Source organism: Glossina fuscipes, unplaced genomic scaffold (assembly GCF_014805625.2).
Source record: "Glossina fuscipes isolate IAEA_lab_2018 unplaced genomic scaffold, Yale_Gfus_2 112, whole genome shotgun sequence".
NCBI classification, from domain to species: domain Eukaryota; kingdom Metazoa; phylum Arthropoda; class Insecta; order Diptera; family Glossinidae; genus Glossina; species Glossina fuscipes.
In genome coordinates this window covers 9,022,343-9,043,227 of record NW_023998455.1, presented here as the reverse complement: position 1 = coordinate 9,043,227, position 20,885 = coordinate 9,022,343, and the positions used below count along the sequence as shown (strand labels likewise).

At 34.8% G+C, this 20,885-nt stretch overlaps 1 protein-coding gene across 7 annotated transcripts; it reads left to right on the top strand.

The window, feature by feature from the left end:
- Nucleotides 1-3,802: 3,802 nt before the first annotated feature.
- LOC119639284 (glutamine--fructose-6-phosphate aminotransferase [isomerizing] 1) lies at nucleotides 3,803-17,661 on the top strand. 7 transcript variants are annotated; one of them, XM_038036577.1, is made up of 9 exons: nucleotides 3,803-3,964; nucleotides 9,149-9,346; nucleotides 9,416-9,729; nucleotides 9,783-9,924; nucleotides 10,603-10,629; nucleotides 11,951-11,962; nucleotides 15,967-16,124; nucleotides 16,275-17,114; nucleotides 17,181-17,661. In XM_038036577.1, exons 1-9 carry the CDS (start codon nucleotides 3,958-3,960, stop codon nucleotides 17,553-17,555), a joined length of 2,073 nt encoding a protein of 690 aa, XP_037892505.1. In that variant the 5' UTR covers nucleotides 3,803-3,957; the 3' UTR covers nucleotides 17,556-17,661. The 7 variants fall into 7 exon arrangements, with proteins under 7 accessions (XP_037892505.1, XP_037892508.1, XP_037892503.1 ...); XM_038036580.1 differs by having other exon boundaries at nucleotides 11,951-11,974; nucleotides 16,003-16,124; XM_038036575.1 differs by having other exon boundaries at nucleotides 11,951-11,974.
- Nucleotides 17,662-20,885: the final 3,224 nt, after the last annotated feature.

The window sequence follows — 20,885 nt, the reverse complement described above, 5'->3', positions numbered from 1 at the left end:
ACGACGGTCGATAGTTTCAATGAAATTCAACTGTAATTGCTTCTCCCTTCCTGTTAACCTTCGCTTTAAAGTGATACTATTTGCTCCGTTTAGCAAACTTTGCTATATTTGAACGTTTGTGTGAACACGTGAGCACATACCGCTGCAGTGATGACAAGTTAACAATTGATGGCTTCAAATATTGACATTGAACTTAACTTTAACCGTTTTATTCAATTAAATAGATAAGCGATGCTCTAACGTAGTTTCTTACTTATTTCCTTCATTATTCTAATGATTTTCTTGTGTTCCAACATCGAGCACATTGCACAATATCGCGCTGCTGTACATAAGACGATTTGGAAAAGATTGCACATATTGCTGCCTATCAAAGTTCGCGCGCTATGTTGCTCGCAGAGAGATGTTTGTTTACCTTTATTCAATTACTTGCGAGAGCTCTACTTAACATTTGAGTCGGTTTGAAAATTTGCCTAAACTGCATATTCAAAACTGTATGCTTTTCTTTCATTTATTACACAACTGTCCGAATATTATTTATAGAGAGTAAATAAAAATGCGCTAACTTTTAAAATTTTTAAATTGGATTGCGATGTAATAAACAAGAGAAATTTGAGCTGCATATGTTAAATTTTTTATTAAAATTTTATTTCAGAAACTTTTTCCCTTCCCCTCTAGCTTTTAAAGTGAAGAAAATTTTAGTTGTTTAGCAATTCTTCATTCGTTGTGCATAAGAAACTTCTACGAGCATCGCCATGTTTACTTGTTTTGGGGTGGGGGTTAATAAAGTTTTGCGGGCTCCCGAGAAGCCGTCTGCCAACTTCAAGAAAACGTTGCACTTCTTCGCACTGCCAAGCAAAACGTGCTGTCCAAACTTGTCAAACTTATTCGTTAGGTATTTCTAAAAGTCCTCGCCATCTATGACCAAGTGGAAGTCTTTTGGCCGCTAATATTTATTACATTAAAACTACAAGGAAACATCTGAGAGTTTCATTAGTTGATTTCATATTTTCTGCATCCATCATGGCCTGTGCTTACGTAGCGTCAAATGTGGAGCATTGATAGCATGTGAAAATATGACACCTGACTTGAAAGGAAACCTCTATAACATTAACAGTATCCTTACATTCACCCAGCTTTGATCACTTGAGGTAAACATACACATATGTGAGTCAACTGGAGTATTTGAATAGACATAGATAGGGAGGAAGAATTGGAAAAAAAATGGTAATGTCGAGTTCAATGTTCGAATTGGTGTTTCGTTGTGGAACATACCATTTTAACCGTTCAGATGAAAATACACACACTTGTGCTCATAATCATCAGCACTTGCAAAAACTGCACTTATGTTCCTTGGTGTTTTCATCATTGTGTGCTTAGCATATATTAGGACTGGAACAATAAGCAAATGCGTTCCTGCTGGCTAAATATTAATTATGCGGTTGGCACTTGTTCAATTATAAAAGATACATTTGTACATGCTGCAGGGAAATCAACGATAATGTTTTCCGCCATTGTTGTGATATAGGAAAACATAAGCAAAGCATTCATACACATATGCAATAATTGACTAAGCTGTCTTTTCTTGTACTTTTGTAAATTTACGGTCGGACGGACATTCGAAAAAAAATTGTTTTGTCCCGAAATACGGGGAAACACACAGCTTTGTGTTATTATCGACAACTTAAGTTTACATCAACGACGCTCTTCTCACTTCGTAAACAACAATATATCACTCATATTCCCCTTGGTCGAATAGCCGCTGTATTTGTATGAAGATTCATTTACTCGATATATACCGTATGCCATGTCGCATATACGGTATGCGTTTTTTGTAATTCTATTTCTATATGAGCTTACCGCGCCGCAAAGCCAATAGCTGAAAAGCACATTTACATAATTCGCCTCATCAATAATGAATAATTTTGAGCGAACACCTCGCTTTCGTTATTTATTTTCAAAAATTGTCTGAGAGATCTCAAAATATGTTACGTGTTCCTGGAACTCTCAGGATCGGAAAAATTTGAATAGAATATTGCAATTTGGGCGGCATGTGTTTGTATATGCCGACTTAAATAATTTAGAATAACAAAATTTTGGACAATATGCTCCAAGGCGAAAACAATTTAAAAGAAAATTTGAAAATTCCTTAACAGTTTTTGTGAAAAAAACGATCACGAATTTTATCGACATATATGTATTGAGGTGATGGAAAAACTTGCTATTAAAATCATACTCATGCTGACAACTATCACAAGACTGTAATTTTCATTTATCGTAGATCTTAGATTCAAGACAAACACTTAATACCTTTCTTGCTACAACTCTTACATATTTATTGCTCCCATTTGTGCATTCACGTTAATGACTTGGTTGTCTTGCCTAGTTTTAGCCTATATATACAGCATGTGTTGAGCGTTTTATATACTTCTTCGAAATATATGTTATGTACTGTTTAGTTTCTTCTGTGATTAAATGAAACACTTTATTGAGAATGTAGAAGAGACAAAGAACTGGTTCGAATGTATGCCACGTTAATGTTTTGTTCTCATTTAAGTAGATATTAATTATGTACAACCATATATATGTACCCATACATGTACGTATAGATATATACATATATTAAGTATATACATGCACATGTGCGTGCGAGTGTGTATACGCGCAACAAAGCAGTTACATGTGTTCTTCATTATATGCGCCTTCAAATGTTGCGTAGTAGAATGTTTGATGTTACGGTTTACTCATAACATTCCACATTTGTGTTTAGGGAAGTCAATGAATTCATTGCTACGTAAAATGTCTATATTACAAGTCTAGAGGTAACCGAATACCAGAGATGCTTTCTATCCACAAATTAGGACGTACGAGGACATATTTACGTGGGAAATATGTTTAGGAAAATTTTTAAGTTTCGATGCACCTTTCTTTCGAAGATTATAAAAGTAGGCCCTAGCTATCTGGCGATAGTCAGGTACACACACTCGGCAAGCTATTTTTTGAAAACTGGACCATGTCGTATTCCTATTGCGACTGAACGCTGCACGCACAGTCTTCTTGTAATATTTGTCGAATGTCACGAGTGGCACAATAAAGATGATTTGCTGAACAACTTGCAATTGGAAAATATTCCTATCTTTCGAGTTTGAATTGATATGCATGCAGCAAACAAAAATATCGGAAGTTTACGTAATCAGGATTTGTTCCAGAGCTCATAAACTGAAATTAATATACACTAATGGAAACTAAGAGCAATTCAAAGCTGGGTACAAAATCTACACACAAAGTGTAAAAAAAGCAAGTGCTTTATAGTGTCATGTATATGAGCAGTTTTTTTAGTCCGAATGCTGTATTTTTGCAATTAATTTGTAAAAAAATCGTATTATTTTAAAATAAAATCTGTTGACGCTACTATCAGGAAAAATGCGTTTCTTTTACCTCTCCGCCTTTCTTCATTCATTTCAGTTTTATATGTTAGTAGTTTCATATGTCTTATGAAAGGTAAGAACGCGTAAGTATTCAGCGTAAACCATTTACACGTTTCCATTATGAAATCGAACCATATTCAGGAACACAATTCTCGGATCTCCTGCTTTTATGGAGAAAAATTTAAAACTGGCGTAAATTTTGTCCTGCATTGCAGGCAGATGCATATGCTAGCATATATTTTATGAAAACCGCTCAGTTGGTTCTTTATTGTACATGTGCATAAAAAAGTTGTATAAAATAATATTTTTCATTCATTAGTGCTTATAGATATTATTGATTTTCAATTTAAAAAAACTTTTCTTTTGTTCGCAGATATTGTGGAGAAAACAACGACAGCGAAGTATTTAACTGAAATATCACTCAACGTGTGTGCACAGTGGTTAATTTATACATATATATATATATATATATACGCAAACATAAGAGAAGTAACTGCAAAATCAACACAACGTTATCATAATAATTATTATTATGTGTGGTAAGTATATCTTACATTGAGCCAATGCGTAGGCAATCAAATCTCTCGGATCGAGGTTAATGGATTGGAAAAAATATTTGATGAATACAAAATATGAAATTTATAGAAGAATTCAAGAGCAAAGGTTGCCGCAATTCTTTAGCTATTAGAAGTAATTTAAAAAAATAATTAACGGTTGCTCCACAACATAATACATTTATTTTGTACGGTTGCAAAAATCCCGCATGTGGGAATAATATTAATTTAGGATGAATTTTTATTTAATTAAGAAAATTGTGATACTAGTTTTTTAGTATTGTTTATACAAGTTTCCATAACGGCAAACGATCATTGGAATATCTTACGAAAATACTTTAAATCGGTGGATATAGCGCACTTTGATTCAATCAACCTTATGACTTTATTATCTTATGTAGGTGCTTAGAATGTCAAGGCTTTTAAAATAGAATTTGTGCGAAATATATATGTCTATGGGAGGTATTCGGAATTCCTTGCTAAGTTAAACATAGATTCACAACTAAGGATTAGAAATTCTTTCAATTCAATTCTACTAACAGATATTTTATATGTTTCTCTATACCTTACGCCTTGAATATATGCGGACATACGTAGCATCCAGAAAGGCTTGAGATAGATCAACCCTTTTGTATGCCGATCGATTCAGAATAATTTTCTGAATTTCTAAGTTTGTCTGTCCGTCAGTCTGTCTGTTCATGTCCACTCTACATAGGGCTTCCCAGACAATATAAGCTCTTATATGACAAAAAGCTCTAATTGTTAATGTGTTATGATGAAAATTTGTTTGTCGTCTCTACTCGGACCGCACTCTATTTAATATTTCTCATAAATGGTAAACCCTTCAAGAAAATGTTTATATTTTAAAAAATTATGATGAGGATTGGTTCAATGGATGCAAACATCTACGGCGGTCATCATGAAAAGTAAGACGTTTTCCTTCAATTTGTAAAATAAGCCAACTTGGATGATAAACTACTCACTACTCACTCGCCCTCTTTGCATTTTTTTCAAGCCATATCATAAATTTTTAATTCATTTAATACTTTGGAGAATTGATTATTCAGTGCTTCATTACTGTAAATAGTTTTCCTCTATGTATGCAATGCCGATATTTGTTAATTCTTATCGTTGGCACGTTTACACATTTACAATTGAAATGGGTATATAATCAATTTTGTCTTCTCTGTGCTCACGGACGTTTATATAAGTACGTATGCACGTGCGTGCAAATGAAAACAAGGAAGAAATTACATTCAGTTCGCGCAGAATTTTTGAGACCTACACAACCAACGGTAAACAGAAAAAAGAAGTACGCTTTAGGTATACACGAAATCGATAAATATCTTAAATAAATTAGTGGCATACAAATAGACGCCCATTGCACTCGATGTAAACTATCGGTATGACGGCGCTTGCAGTAATGTAATAGAGCAATGCAAACTCTATTATAAAGACATGAGGACCAAAGACTTCTTATTATCACATTTTCGGTGAATTTAATTGATTTTCGAAATATACAAAAACAGGGAGATTGTGAGACGAGTGGACATGGCATAATTCGCTTATTCACTTTTATATATATATATATATATATATTATGCGTTACAAACATTTGAGAAAAAATATATTTGCCGTGGTGCTGTTATCTTAGCTGCAGCTGCATGTCTCGGCCGTAGCAGCGACAACCAAAATGTTCTGCTCATGTTGTTACTTCGAATAAATGTCGAATTAAAAGTGTACGACATGAATTTCGTAAAAGCTCAAAACCTGTAATTCCATGTTTGTGAGTTAATCAACATAAGAAATCATACGAAAAGAAAAAGTTAACAAAACCTGATTGTGGTTTTCGCTATTCGTTTGGGTGGGTGTGGGTGTGGGTGTGGGTGTTGTCACCAGCCCATGCCACCAGCCCAGCATTTGTGTCACAATTACTAGATTTCTTTAAAATGAGTTTTGTTTTTTTTTTTTCAATTTTTTCTTCTTTTTTTGTTTTTTTTTTCTAACTTCTAAGCACGTTTACATCTTACTCGTTTATCGGTGTATTTGTTGGTCCGTTCAATTGTTTGCACTGAATGTAAATGTAGAGAGATGGTTCGAGTACGAAAGGTTTTCGGCTCGATTGTGTGCCATTTTCAGGGTTTGTGGTCTTATGCCTTATCATAAACAAAAATTACCTGGTTTTGTGTGTTATTGAATGCTATAGTTGGTTATGTGTTGTGTTACTTTTTTTTTCTTACGAAAAAACTTTTTAAATTCATGTAGTAAACGTATATAAGCTTACAACTGAACATCAAGATTTAAATGTCAAAAATCTCTGACTTATTTTTGATTATGCGCAACTAAATTGCTCTTATGACATTTTTATGTATACTTGTGTAAAAAGTTTGCTCTGGTCTGAAAAATATTTTCTGCTTATTTATCGAAATAATGCTTACATAGCATAAAGAACGGAGTTATCATAAAATAATGCAATATTACGAATTGAAGATATAAGAAAATGTTCTGCGTTTCAAATAATCCTCAGTCTGTTGAAAAATGATTTTCTATTGCCGCCGACAAAAGACTGAATAAAAAACTTAATAAAGTCGGACGTGTAGTAATCGAGCATGCAGTTCGCATTTGCGCTTTATACAAGGAGTCGAGAACACGTAAATCGCGACCAGTTTCTATCAATTTTGGAGAAGCTGTGGTCAGTGATGAAAAAAACCGTTTCTTACGCAACACGTAATATTTTCTGGTATTGCGCGGAATCAGTTTGGTTTATATCTAAACTACCTTCCGTTGATCGTTGATCAATGCTTAGTGCCTATTGGTTAATAAGAGAAAAACTCTGTTCTCGTGAAACCATAAACAGAGGAGGTTTTCTCCAAGCCTAATATTTCTATTAACTAACTCGGTTGATAATAATAATACAAGTGTATTAAAAGGAATGTTTAGACGCAGTTGATAGCTAGTCTTTGAATAACTTATTTGAATAACTATTGTCAGTTGCGCATTAATAACGGTGCCTAAGCATAGAATTCACTTGAGTTGTGCACAAACGGAATCTGTTAAAATGTATTTTTATCTCCTGACGTTCGCTTTTTGTTCATTTTATACAAATGCGGGGCCATCGAAGAGATTGCATCTACTTAAAAAAATATGCAGAACAATACGGCAGAGAAAAAAAATTTGTTAAAAAATAGCACTGATTGCAAACCAATTTGGAATTATTATTGTTCGCAAGTCATTTGGATAATGTTTTTCGTTTTGTTCCATTTCATTTTCAGTTCTCTTCTTTTTTTTTTGGTGTCCAGCATACTATTGTAATGATTTAGTTTAAGGTTTAAAATTGTATGAAATGCTTGAAAGTAAAATAAATCGATAGTGCATTTATTTTTTTTTGCTTCTGCAGATAAGTTTACTTGCTCTTCAAATTCAGTCAACAGAGTTTTTGAAATATTGCGACCGATTTAATAATTTATTTAGTAATTCCTTTAACAAGCTTTCCTCTGCCGTTCATTTTCATTTATAAATCTTTGAAATAAACGTCAGCCAACTGCTTCAAGAAAAACACATATCGCTCTTAACGTGAGATTGCCTGCTTACCTTCAACTATTACTGCACTCTGCAAAAGTGACAAATCAGCTCGAAAAGGTTGACGTGACTTTTACTTACGAGGAAAAGTCGAAAAATTTCGTGGAAACGGAACTAAACAACGAAGGTGACGTTAGAGATATGTACATTTATATTTATGTCGCATGGCATTACAAAAAGAAGAATTCGCCGGCAATTGGATATATGCTGTCTTTTCACCTGCTTTTCATCGAAAAACTTTTTCGGATGCTGTCAAACACTAAAATCCATCAAGAAAATTGCAATCTTGTATAGCTGCGTTTAACTCACTGGATGTGTTGGGAGCGTCTGCTTGTAGTTCGACGACGTCTGCTGTTCAACCTTAGTTCAGGACGCTTTAGTCTCTAATTCCGTTCAGGAGGTTTTTAACGAGAGCTATGAGTGTAAAAAAAGTGTTTTCTTCAAGATAGTTAAACTTAACTAGCAACAACAATAACAACAACGATTTTAAAAGAAAATGTTCAACGGGAAAAATAAAAACACAGCAACAATTATGAGAGAAATAAACATAAAAAATTACGATTAAATGAGTTAAAAATATTCTTGCACGAATGTCGCAAAACGGCCAACGTGGCAAATAAAAGTTTGTACATTTTTTAAGATGAGATTTTATTTCGCCGATAGTATCCGTAAATAAAAATAAAACACTACTGGAAACTTTTTACAAACTTCCGAAAGACCCTCTGCTTAAAGCGCTCAAGTGAATGCACGTCAAGGGGTAAGTCAGTGAGTTTTGTTATGTCGCACTGATGTCAAAAAAAATGTTTCACACGAATCCATACACACACTCTTAACGATATGTTTTTGCCGAGGTCATGTGAGCAAGCGCTGGAATGCCTGCCGTTAAGCATAAATGGTGACGTCTTGACATTCAAGTGCCAAATAGAAAAAAGTCATTGTTTCATATCTACGCTCATATTATCGAACCGTTGCTTATCATAAGACTTTACTGAGGAGCGGATGAATCTACCCCTCTCGCGCTCTCTGTTGAACTAGCTAGCTTCACTGGCGTATGAGAATGTATAGGGCCAGAATACGTTCTTTGAGGTGTGAAACAATGCCCTGCTGCTCCTTATGTCGAAAGCACGCACGGATCAGCAGTACTGCGTTGACGCTTCGAACTGCTTCACTTGTAGGCAAAGAGGTTTCACTTGAAAATTATACGCCACTTATGCCAGAGAGTATACTAAGTTTTTGCGGACCCATTTTGTATTATAGCGAGCGATTAAGAATCGCAATTTGAACTGACCCATCCGTCCGTCTGTCCATCTTGTTTCTTGGTATACAACGTACAGGTCGCAGTTTCTTTGATGACGTTGGGTACACTGACGTGTTTTGGCCCGAGGACAAACTCTAATGAAAATAGTTCGATTTGGACCAAATTTTCGATTACGTGCTAATTTGAACACTCGTTATATAAATGTGTGCTGGCTGAAGTAGGGTACTTGTTGGTGGGCGATGGTCCACTGCAGTCTGTTTCTTTGCTTATTTTTAAATTATTAGACAATTCAAGGACTACATGCATTGAACGTACATTTTCTACGCTTGCAGGAATTTTCGCTTACCTTAATTATTTGACGCCAAAATCACGGTCCGAAGTTTTGGACTTGTTAGTGAAGGGCTTAAAACGCTTGGAATATCGTGGCTATGATTCAACTGGTGTGGCAATTGATTCGTCTAACGGCAAAGACATTGTAATGGTTAAAAGCGTCGGTAAAGTAAAGATGCTAGAGGACGCAATAATTAACAGTGAGTTGATTTTCTATGCTTTTAGTATTACCTGACAATAATAACTCATTAATTTTTATTATAATTTAGACTTTAGCGGCAAAGAATATGAGGAATCTGTGAACATACATGTGGGCATTGCACATACACGTTGGGCTACCCATGGTATACCATGTGAATTGAATTCACATCCGCAACGCTCCGATAATTGCAATAGTTTTGTCGTGGTGCATAATGGCATTATTACAAATTACAAAGATGTCAAGACTTTTCTAGAGAAACGCAATTACGAATTCGAATCGGATACCGATACCGAAGTAATTGCTAAATTGGTGCATCATTTGTGGAAGAAACACCCTGGTTATTCTTTCAGAGAGTTAGTAGAGCAGGCTATACAACAATTGGTAAGTTTTGTATTACTTATTGCAATCGTCGTACTCAATAGTGATGTTAACAGGAAGGTGCCTTTGCTATTGCTATAAAATCCAAGCATTTCCCAGGGGAATGTGTTGCCTCAAGACGTGGATCGCCGCTTTTGGTTGGCATTAAGACTAAGAAGCGTCTAGCTACCGACCATATACCGATATTGTATGGAAAGGGTGAGCAATATCCTGTCATAACTTCTATACTCTTGACTATATATGTATATATATATATATATATATATATATATCTGTATATATATATGTATATATATATACATGAATTGGTGTCAGTATATGCGTTAATGGTATCTGTTACCTTATTGCCAATGAAGTCAAAATATGCTCAAATGTGAATGTTTGCGTTTATATCCTTTTATTTATCTTATTTTTGTTTTTTCTTTCCTGCCTTCTTTCCTGAACTCTGTATGCCTTTCTCTACCGACGCAACTGCGCGCATTTCCTGCACGTGTGTATATAACATGAACAAATTGCACTACAAAACTGTGCTTAATGTTCCGCGAAAATGATTGTGTGCTTAATACTCAATCATTCACTCACTTAATTTACTTGCCAACATGATGAGTTTTCTTTCTTCTTTTCTTATATTGTTACTACCTCTACAACCATTATTTCTACTACTACTACTACTTCTACTATTACTGCTACTACTACTATTTTTGTCGTTGCTGTTATGAATGCTACCACTTCACTTACATTTGTGTGCATTTATGTGCCGTGTGTTTAACCACCCACCTGCAAATTGTCTCCTATCAATACACTATACTATCTGCAATCGTACAACTTATAAAAATATTCCTTCCAACACAATACGTTGGAGTTTTGTTCGTTCAGACGAAAAAAAACAACAAACTGAAACAGGTAGTTTTTTCTACATATCTTACGAATATTTACTGAACCCCGACTTTTTACCTTTAATTGCATTTTTTGTTCTTCAACTACTTACCATAACTGCATGCTTGCTAACTAATAACAAAGACAATAGCTATTGGGCTTTTCATTTTTAGCATACATACATATTCATGAAATTGAACAGGGGCTTGGTTTTCTGTTTCTTTTTTTGTTTTTTTTTTTGCTCTTTTTAATCTTTAACAAATCTTGATTATGATATCACATATTTCGTTGCTCATTGGTAAATAACATATATACAAATATATATAATGTATAAGTGTGACAATAACAAGATAAAACGAAAATTGTATTTTCCTTCTGCTCACAGTTTACCAAGGGATTCCAAAAGCATATGTCAGTAGTTCATTTACAACAACATAGTATACCCCATCTAAAATATGTAGCTTTTTATTTTCTTTTACAAATAAAAGCTAGTTAAGGCGGGTCGTTTACTCGAGCTATACAATTTTGAAATTGCAAGATCTTTGTAGACAAAAACTCGGGAATGAATGCCGATACGAAAGACATGTGTTTTGGCAAGCAATAGAGTTTTGTTGTATTGAATTTCGAACTAAACTTTGTGACAATAATACAAAAAGACAGATTGAACGTTACTGTGATATATCGCCCACATTAAATACCGTAGGCCTTATACGTTTGAGCCAAAACGCGACAACGTACCAATATCTCGAAAATTGCGAGCTGCACGTTGTACATCAGAAAACAGGTAGGACACACGAACGGAGAGTGATTCTGAATTGATCAGTATTGGGTTTTTCTCACGTTTGTCTGAGCGTATCATATATACACACAAACTTAAGAAGCCCTTGTATCACATGTGGTGTAGAGTACTAAGATTTAAGTCCGGTTTACCCCTTTACGTGGAGTTTCGGAGGACATGCTTGAATTTATCGTAAGGTTCGACAAACTTTTTATATACTGCGTGCGGTGAAAAGTTAATGAAAAATTGTAAATAATAAAAAATCTAGAACGTTTAATAAGCAGGTGACTGGCTAGATACTTACATATTATATAATGTAATTTAAGAGATTTAATTATAATTCTTTACTTTACATCCATTCGGCTTTGATTGAAAAACTCAGAGAATTCAATAATCGCTGTCGTCAATATATTCTCTTTATGTCATTTTGGTGAAGGAGGTAGATTTCGATAGGGCAACATATCATATCATATTCTGTTTGGTTTCAGTGATTTAAAATTTTTTCCGTTTTCTTATCTTTTTCTTCTTTTTACACAATTTTCCTTTTCAAATCTTTAAACGTTTATAAAGACAACGAACCAGGTAAACCACAAGGTAATAATCAATTATCATAAAATAGATGCATATATCTGTTTTTGTTCAATCTTGTTAAGAGTTATGTATACATAAACTTTACTTTACTCCTATGCGTTGGTAATGGTGATAGGGAAGCACACACGCACACACGCACACACGCACACACAGATATTGTAAACATTTAAAAACCACAAACAATTGCACAGCGATTTACACATGCATACCTAAGCTCTGGTAAAACGACGCACTTGTTAATAACATTTCGATTAATGAGGCTAACGAAAAATTTATTTATTAAAATAATTTCCGAAATGAAAAATCGAATACATTGAATCGGGACAGGTGGACATTTAAGCGATTTAATATATAAAGTAAGCCTGGTGTAGGACAGAGAGCCAGTTTGTGTATATAAATTTCAATTAAAAAGAATATATGGATATTAAGTTCCTAGGCTATCTAATCTTTCTGCTCAATCCTCTGCCTGTTTACCCATACACATTGACATTTATATTTACTTTAAAGATATTTCAAAAGCAATAAATTTTATTCGTATTGTTTGGCCCCATTTTGTTACACGAAAACTGGTCGCAAAAAGTTTTGCAATTTACGGAGAGAATTATGGAATTCAAACTGTTTAAATGTTGATAATGCTCTTAATTATTGCATAATCTGCACGGAACCGAAATTTATGTTTAGATATGCTATAAACACTAAAAGTAATCAACTTAAGCGGATGTAATTGTGTTTTAGATATTATTTTAAGAGCATAAATATGGGTCATAAATAGCGTAGCAGAGACTTGGCGGCCTGATACAAATAAATAACTATTACTACTACTGCTAACTGAAAAACATCATTAAAAAAGAATGACGAGTAGCTTACGATGATTAAAGTGAAGGTTCTTTGGATTAAGAAACAAATTAACTGAGAATATTTGGTTTTCTTGTTTTTTTCACAATGAGGCTAAAATGTCAACCAATAGTAGTCTTTCGTAGGGAAAGTTAAAAGTGGCGGGTTTCCTGAAACACTTAACTGTGCCGAAAATAATCGTAATCCACATTCGGAGCGGCCACACCCTGCACACAGGATTTAGAAAAGCCCTACTATGCCAGCCAACTAATAACATGTACTTAGTTTATCTGACACCACGGCATAGGCATTTTAATTGAATTAATAAAAGAGGTGTTAAGAAAAGATACAACTAAGTAACGGCAAGCGAACACTATTAAGCCGCTGCTACATTCCAGTGCTTTGTTAACCCACAAAATATAAACCAAACAAGCAAGTCCGACTGTTAGATACCCTACACATTGTTTTCATGCAAAGGTATACTATTCATGAAAACCCACCTACAGAGGCATGCCCAAAAGATCACATGACGTGATCCAACAAACTTAATTTATTTCCTAAAAATTTTTTATTATCTCTCAGTTTGCGTCATAAAAAACTATAAATTAAGCTTTTTTCTGTACTCATCACGGATAGACGGACAGACAAGCTTAGATCGTTTTAAAAAAACGATTCTGAATCGATCGACAAAATAAAAGGTGGGTCTATCTCAAATCCTTCTGGGCGTTGTATATAACCGCACAAACTTAATACACTCTTGCCGCAGGTGGTAGAGTGTATAAATAGCAACGATTAACGATTAACATTTATCAGAGTATAATTGTAATTGCGAAAAAGAACGATAAGTAAATAGATAAGCATCACAAAGGAAATCTCGTTATTTGAGCTTATCAAAGATATAAATCGATTTGAGAAACGCAATATGCACAATACTCCCACAGCGAGAGTCTCTACGAATTAACTACGACAATTTAATTACAACCTATTATTGTGGCATCCCAATCCTATTTCTTAATTCATTTTCCTCATTTATAATTAATCATTTTTACTTTTTGTACTTAATCCCATCGCTTCATTACTGCAATTACGTCCTTTATCCTTTATTAGTTGATTCTGTTTCCGCAAAAATGAAATCACGTACGTAATAGCCTCGCTGGAAGGTGTAGCAAGCCTTGCGTTATCTATTTAATATCGAGAAGGTAAACTTGTGCATATAAAAAAGCAAAACACAAGTCACAGATGACTAAAGTTTCATCTGCTGCAGAGTACAGATGTTATAGGGAAAGTCCGAAGAGAAAGATTTGGAAAACACAACCATAGGAAATTTTAATCGATAAGAAATTCCTTCGAAATGGAGCGCAAGATGAAATTGTACATGGGATAATTTTGAATTTAGTTCTCTTACACTTATGTATGTAACATTGAAAATTTCGCAAATAATCAAGAAATATAATTTATGCGCATACTTTAAGTTTTTCGTTGTTGTGTTGTGTCAAACTGTAAGTGTGCAACACCGTCTTACATATATTATACAAATTGTGATTAGTTGCAGTCTCTTTTCGAAAATGGTCTCTTGTGTTTTGTGATTATGGAGTTTTTCGTGCGAAAATTTATTAATACCCGGTGTAATAGAGAACATTACCGGGAGCTTTAAAAAATTATAAGCCTATTATTTTCTTGGAACATAACACGTTCGGTAAACATCAGCTACTTTGGAAAAGGTCTTCTTCATGGGAAATTGGATGCCACTGTAACTTGCCCAAGAAGCTGCCATACAAGGGATTACTAGATTTGTATAAAGTTCGTAAGCACAGAGATCTCATGAAGTACATGTACTTGAAGACGAAAAAATCGACTCACATTGTACCCTATAAAATAACCGCTATATCGTACGTAGTTCAAAGCTATATTATCTACGCAACTGAGCAGGAATACATAAGCGATGAATTAGTAAAGCGCAGAGGTCTATATAGATTTTTGAAAAGTATACGCAAATATTTGCATCGATTTCGCTTGTTTTTGGGCTTAGAATAGGAAATCAGGAAAATTGAAAAAGTTCGAAAAAAATTTGTTTACACAATGTTTCATTACACATACTTTCTGCATTCAGAGACAGGGCCAATACAGCTCTCGGGAAGAGCGCATATCCACTGAGAGATAGAAGTGTGTACAAATACAAAAATAAATGTAAGCATGTGTTTAAATGCTCTGCTGGTTTATTGAAATTGTTGCTTTTATGCATGTTATAGTTGTGGGTCATTTAAACTGATGCATGGACTTTTTTGCAGTGCTTTAGATAGCAACAGTGTGTACCGCAAATATTGCAACAAATTTGTTCAACTTAATGAAAAATCGAAAGCATTTTGGTCTTCCACCCGCATTTCCATTGGTGGGCATGTGCATGGATGTGCATTTTATGAAAGCATTACTTTCGTATGTTTTTTTTTTTTTTCGTTACAAGAACTGATGTTATATTTTTTACTATAGAAGATATTATTACTACGCAGGCTTTTTGCACAACTAATCATTACTCTAACGCCATTAATTTTCACAATTTATTCAACTCACTAATGGAAACAATATGTTGCTAAGCAAGCGTTTAAATCGGATTGGTTTTATTATATATTTATTTACATACTAATAAATTAATTTTAAATAACAAAATATTTATAGTGAAAAAAAATGGAAAAAAAAGAAATTCATTTTATGTGTATGTGTATGTCAATTTATCATTTTAATTTGATTATCAAATGGATCATTGAATATACATATCTCTGATTGCACTATGGCCAAACCGACAATAATCGCAGCGCATTTATCGCATTTTGTTTTTTATGTTGTATCAATTGGCGTAATGCGCGCACTATAATGGATCAAATGCTAAATGAGAAATAAACAAAACATATGTTTATATATAGTACACATATAATTACATGCATATATGAGAACAACAAACATGCAATTGTCTAAAATTGTTGGCTTATTTGCTTATTATTATTGTCGTTATGAACACCATCGTCATCGTCACCGCCATCATCATTATCATTTATATATCATCAACATCCTTATTGCGGGGCTGTGGACAAAATTCGAAATATGTATTCATCAAAACTGTGACAACAAACAATTGCTTGAATGTGAACGAAATATTAACTGAAAAGAACATCGTCCTCATGGACATAATCATGATTTATCAGTGTTGCCTCGTTCCGAAAGTACTTCGGAGTTTATGCCGCTGGAAGAAAGGGAAGTCGAGTATTTCTTTGCCTCCGATGCTTCGGCTGTCATCGAGCATACAAATCGGGTTATATACCTTGAGGTAAATGTTAATTTAAGGACGAAGAAAAGGATTAGTATCATCCACAATCCTCTAAAGATATTTTTCCAACTCAGTTTATCTTAAAAGATAATCCTTTTGTCAGTAACATTCATTTAATTATACTTATTTATTGTCCTTCGTGGACGATAGGATGATGACGTAGCTGCAGTGCGCGATGGAGCACTGAGCATTCATCGCTTACGAAAGTGCACCGACGATCCACATGCTCGAGAAATCACAACCTTAAAAATGGAAATTCAGCAGATAATGAAAGGCAACTATGATTACTTTATGTTGAAGGAAATTTTTGAACAGCCTGAGTCTGTGGTGAATACGATGCGTGGCCGAGTACGTTTCAACTCTAAGACTGTGGTTTTGGGCGGCATAAAGGACTACATACCTGAAATTAAACGTTGCCGCCGTTTAATGTTGATCGGTTGCGGCACTTCGTATCATAGTGCAGTGGCGACTCGTCAGTTGCTTGAAGAGCTTACGGAATTACCCGTAATGGTAGAATTAGCTTCTGATTTTCTGGATCGTAACACGCCCATTTTTCGAGACGATGTTTGCTTTTTTATCTCCCAATCTGGCGAGACGGCCGACAGCTTGATGGCACTGCGTTATTGTAAGCAACGGGGCGCTTTAATTGTTGGCATTACCAATACAGTCGGAAGTAGCATATGCCGCGAATCGCATTGCGGGGTACACATTAACGCTGGGCCCGAGATTGGTGTCGCTTCTACTAAAGCTTACACATCACAATTTATATCGTTGGTTATGTTCGCGTTGGTTATGTCAGAAGATCGCTTGTCCCTGCAGCAAAGACGTCTCGAAATTATTCACGCGCTATCTAACCTGGCGGACCAAATTCGCGATGTCCTGAAGTTAGATCCAAAAGTTCAGGAATTGGCAAAAGATTTATATCAGCATAAATCGCTTTTAATAATGGGTCGCGGGTATAACTTCGCCACCTGCTTAGAAGGTGCTTTGGTAAGTGCGAATATATTTCGAGCGCACTGCTAAATATTTAATGTTTTCCTTATCAAATTTTGACAGAAAGTCAAAGAGTTAACTTATATGCACAGTGAAGGTATTATGGCTGGTGAATTAAAGCATGGCCCTTTGGCGTTAGTCGATGACTCTATGCCCGTGCTGATGATTGTATTGCGTGATCCAGTGTATGTGAAGTGCATGAATGCCCTGCAGCAGGTCACTTCGCGGAAGGGTTGTCCTATTATAATTTGCGAAGAAGGCGATGTAGAAACAAAATCATTTTCTTCGCGCAGCCTTGAGATTCCACGAACAGTCGATTGCCTTCAAGGCATTCTGACCGTTATTCCAATGCAGCTTTTATCTTATCACATAGCAGTATTGCGCGGTTGCGATGTCGATTGCCCGCGTAACTTAGCGAAATCTGTAACTGTTGAATAATTCCTACAGATGAGACTGTACTTTAGATCTAGACTGTAGCACACTTGAGGAAAACTAATTATCGATTAATTATTATTTTTCTCAAATATCTTCTTTTTCTTTCATTTTCCATTAAGCTAATAGACGTTTATGTATATACATATTCATATTATTTTGTTTTGTGTTTTATTCATCGATATGAAATTTTCTAAAATTCTGTAAAATAAATTCAATGGAGATAATATTTTCAATAAATGAATGTATTGAATGCACTTTATCAGAAATCTCTAAAATAATTTTGCATATGAATTCCGTTTTCTATATTTAGCGTAGTTCGAATACTGTTAGTACATTTTAATGGAAAAGCGGCCTTGCGCTGAATTACGAATATCCACTACACAAAGAAAATTTGTATAAATCATTAAATTTCGGGTTAATTATGGATACACCCAAACCGTAGGATAAACGAAAACCATCGATCAACTTAAAAACAAAATTTTCTCTACGCTGCTGGCTGTCGTAAGCGCGTTTATTGTTTGGTAGCCTCGGGCCATGAAAATGCGCCAAATTCGAATTCGATTTCTTATTACATAATTAGATAGGCAGGGTAATTGCCTTGCTATGTATACTTGGCTCTAGCCAAACTAGACAAGTCTAAGATTTTCTAAAAGAAAACACATTAATTAGTGGGATCGGCTGTATACGCGGATCGGAATTGTTACTTTTGGAATGACGGTTGCATATTTGTATTCGTTAAGAAGAAGAGTTTAACAAGTAACTCTAAATAATAGATAAGAGCAAGTCTGCGCCTGTGCGTGTGTGTGTGTGCATGTGCAAAAGTGGCTTTTCGTTGAAGTTATCTTATGATTTTCGTTCAATTGCGCTGCAAATAATATTTATCCCCATGATATTGTGAACTTTTCGTTGTAGGATCCCTAAAAATTTAATCTTTATACATATTAATTATTTAAAAAGGCAATTATGGAACTATGATGTCGTCGGATAGCGGATAATCCTTTTATATATTTGATTTATTTAATTCTCTTTAATTAACACGAGTACTTTGTCGATTGGAGAAAGTGCGAATTAAATCAAAAGATTAATTATAATTTTTTGTGATTGTGTGAGCTACGTTAACTAGTAATGAATAATTACGGCCATTAAAATTATTGTTAAAATATATATTTATATTTATTGAGGTATGGTTTCATAAAAAATCAGTTTTAAGGCGAAATTCGGTCACCCATCATTTAATGTCAATATTTGCGCCTGCTTGAAACACTCTTATCCCGAGTACTTCCACTAAGTTCGGGATTCACTTATGCCATCGATTACAAGTGATCAAATCAACTCGATAAAATATTCCCTTTACTTTAGTTACCAGATATTTATTTATATTCACTAATAATTTCAACGTAAAGAACATCGACCCTTGTGAACCAAATTTCTCGACTTTGGGAACACAGAAAAGCAGGTCAGCGATAGACACAATAAGTGGACATAAGAAACAGTCATAATAGGAGTATCAGTGTTGCTGTTTTCGTATTTGTTTGTAAAGTTTTTGAATAATTAATAGTATTTAGAACAAACAAAATAAATTTCAATTAAATTGAAAACGCAATTATGTGCTAATGCGGAAATTGCAGATAACCCGCAAAATGCAATTTAAACATATATTGAAAAGCCATTTTAAATATTTCCGAACATAACACTGAATTGTCGGGTCGAGGTTGAGTTTTCATGTAATTGAAATAATTTCATTTACTATGGGAAGTGTTGTAACCATCTCAAGCGTTTGTAACGCGCAATAAGTCTCCGTATGAAATCTCACATACTACAGGCTGCGAACTTGTAACAACAATAATGAATGAATGAATGATGAAGTCATAGCAAGAACACTTTTATTTTCCATTTACTCTCTCCCTCGAGCAAAGGTAGCGTAGATCAGTTGCTCCAGAAGATCGGCTCCTTCAAGGCTTTTGAAGCTTGACTTTACTGATGAACACTTACGCACTTAGACTCCTTCTGATTTATGGGAAAAGTTTTATGGGCAGCTTTATATCAATGCAGAGGTTGCCAAAAGTCGGTGAAGTCATTAGTCGTTGCGAGTCGAAAAGAAAAAACATATCAAATGGTAAGCTAGTACACATGTAGAACAAAACCAAACCGCTAACAAGTGCTAATAATATTAAAAATAATATTAATCGTGTTTTTCATGCAAATATTATGTGTGTTATATATGCTGTTTACGTATGTGGTCACAAAATATGCGCGCGTATAAATGCGGCAGACATCATCCAATTGTTGTTCCGGGGGTGAATGAAACCATAATTTTCGTTTTTTATGTGCAGACATATTCGACATATTATTGTGCATAAGCTCTAAGGAAATTAGACATGACCGTCCATCCGCCTGTCGTCGAAATTTTGGAAATCAGAAAAAGCGAATACTAGAAATTTAATTACTTTTCATTTTTAGCAGAGAACTGTATAAAGCGAAGCAAGTAAAACGCCTATGACAAGGCAGGGTCCACCATTAAATACCCTACACCTTTTCGTTTAACACAGCTGTGTTACGCCGACAGTGAACATGTCGGCGTACCAACTTCCATTATAATATCTTGAAAATTGCGGACTGCACGTTACAGACCAGAAAACAACAGGGACAGACAGACGGATAAGCTTACACCGACTCGGAATTTGACACTGAATCAATCGATATTATAAAATGTAGGTCTACTTCAGGTCCTTCTGGAAGTTGCATACATCTATACAAGCGTTCTTTGCTTTTGTTCCACAAGTGGTGTACGGTATAAAAAGGAATTTCTAGAGCCATTCAACGAACCAATTTTAGAATATTTTATCTGTTTGAAAGTACGCTTGTCTCGACAGGTCCCTGCCTGAGCAGCCGAGTACATAAGAATCGTGACTGTCAGAACGGTGTTGGGGGATTAAAATCTCAAGTGCAGTAGGTGTGATCATAGCTATAGTGGGGTGCTCGTTAGGCTGCAACCACTTCCTAACGATTTCTTCCTCTTTTGTCCCTTCTTGCCGGCAGTCACTGTATTGAACGAGTAAAGAACATTACCTGAACATAAAAAAAAACTTATGCCACAAAAGTACTTATATTAAATAAGGCGAACAAGATGTATTCGACTGAATTTGATTTTTTAAGTTTATATTTATCGACATTATCAGAAGTTAATTTTGTTTATAGACCTACTGGTAATCATAAAAACCCCCATAGGGACACATTCAAGTAATCGGTAATTGACAAAGCCTTAAATTTGTTAGGCATTTCTTTAAAGAACGTTGAAGATGATGTCGAACGACGTGTTTGATTAAATCAACG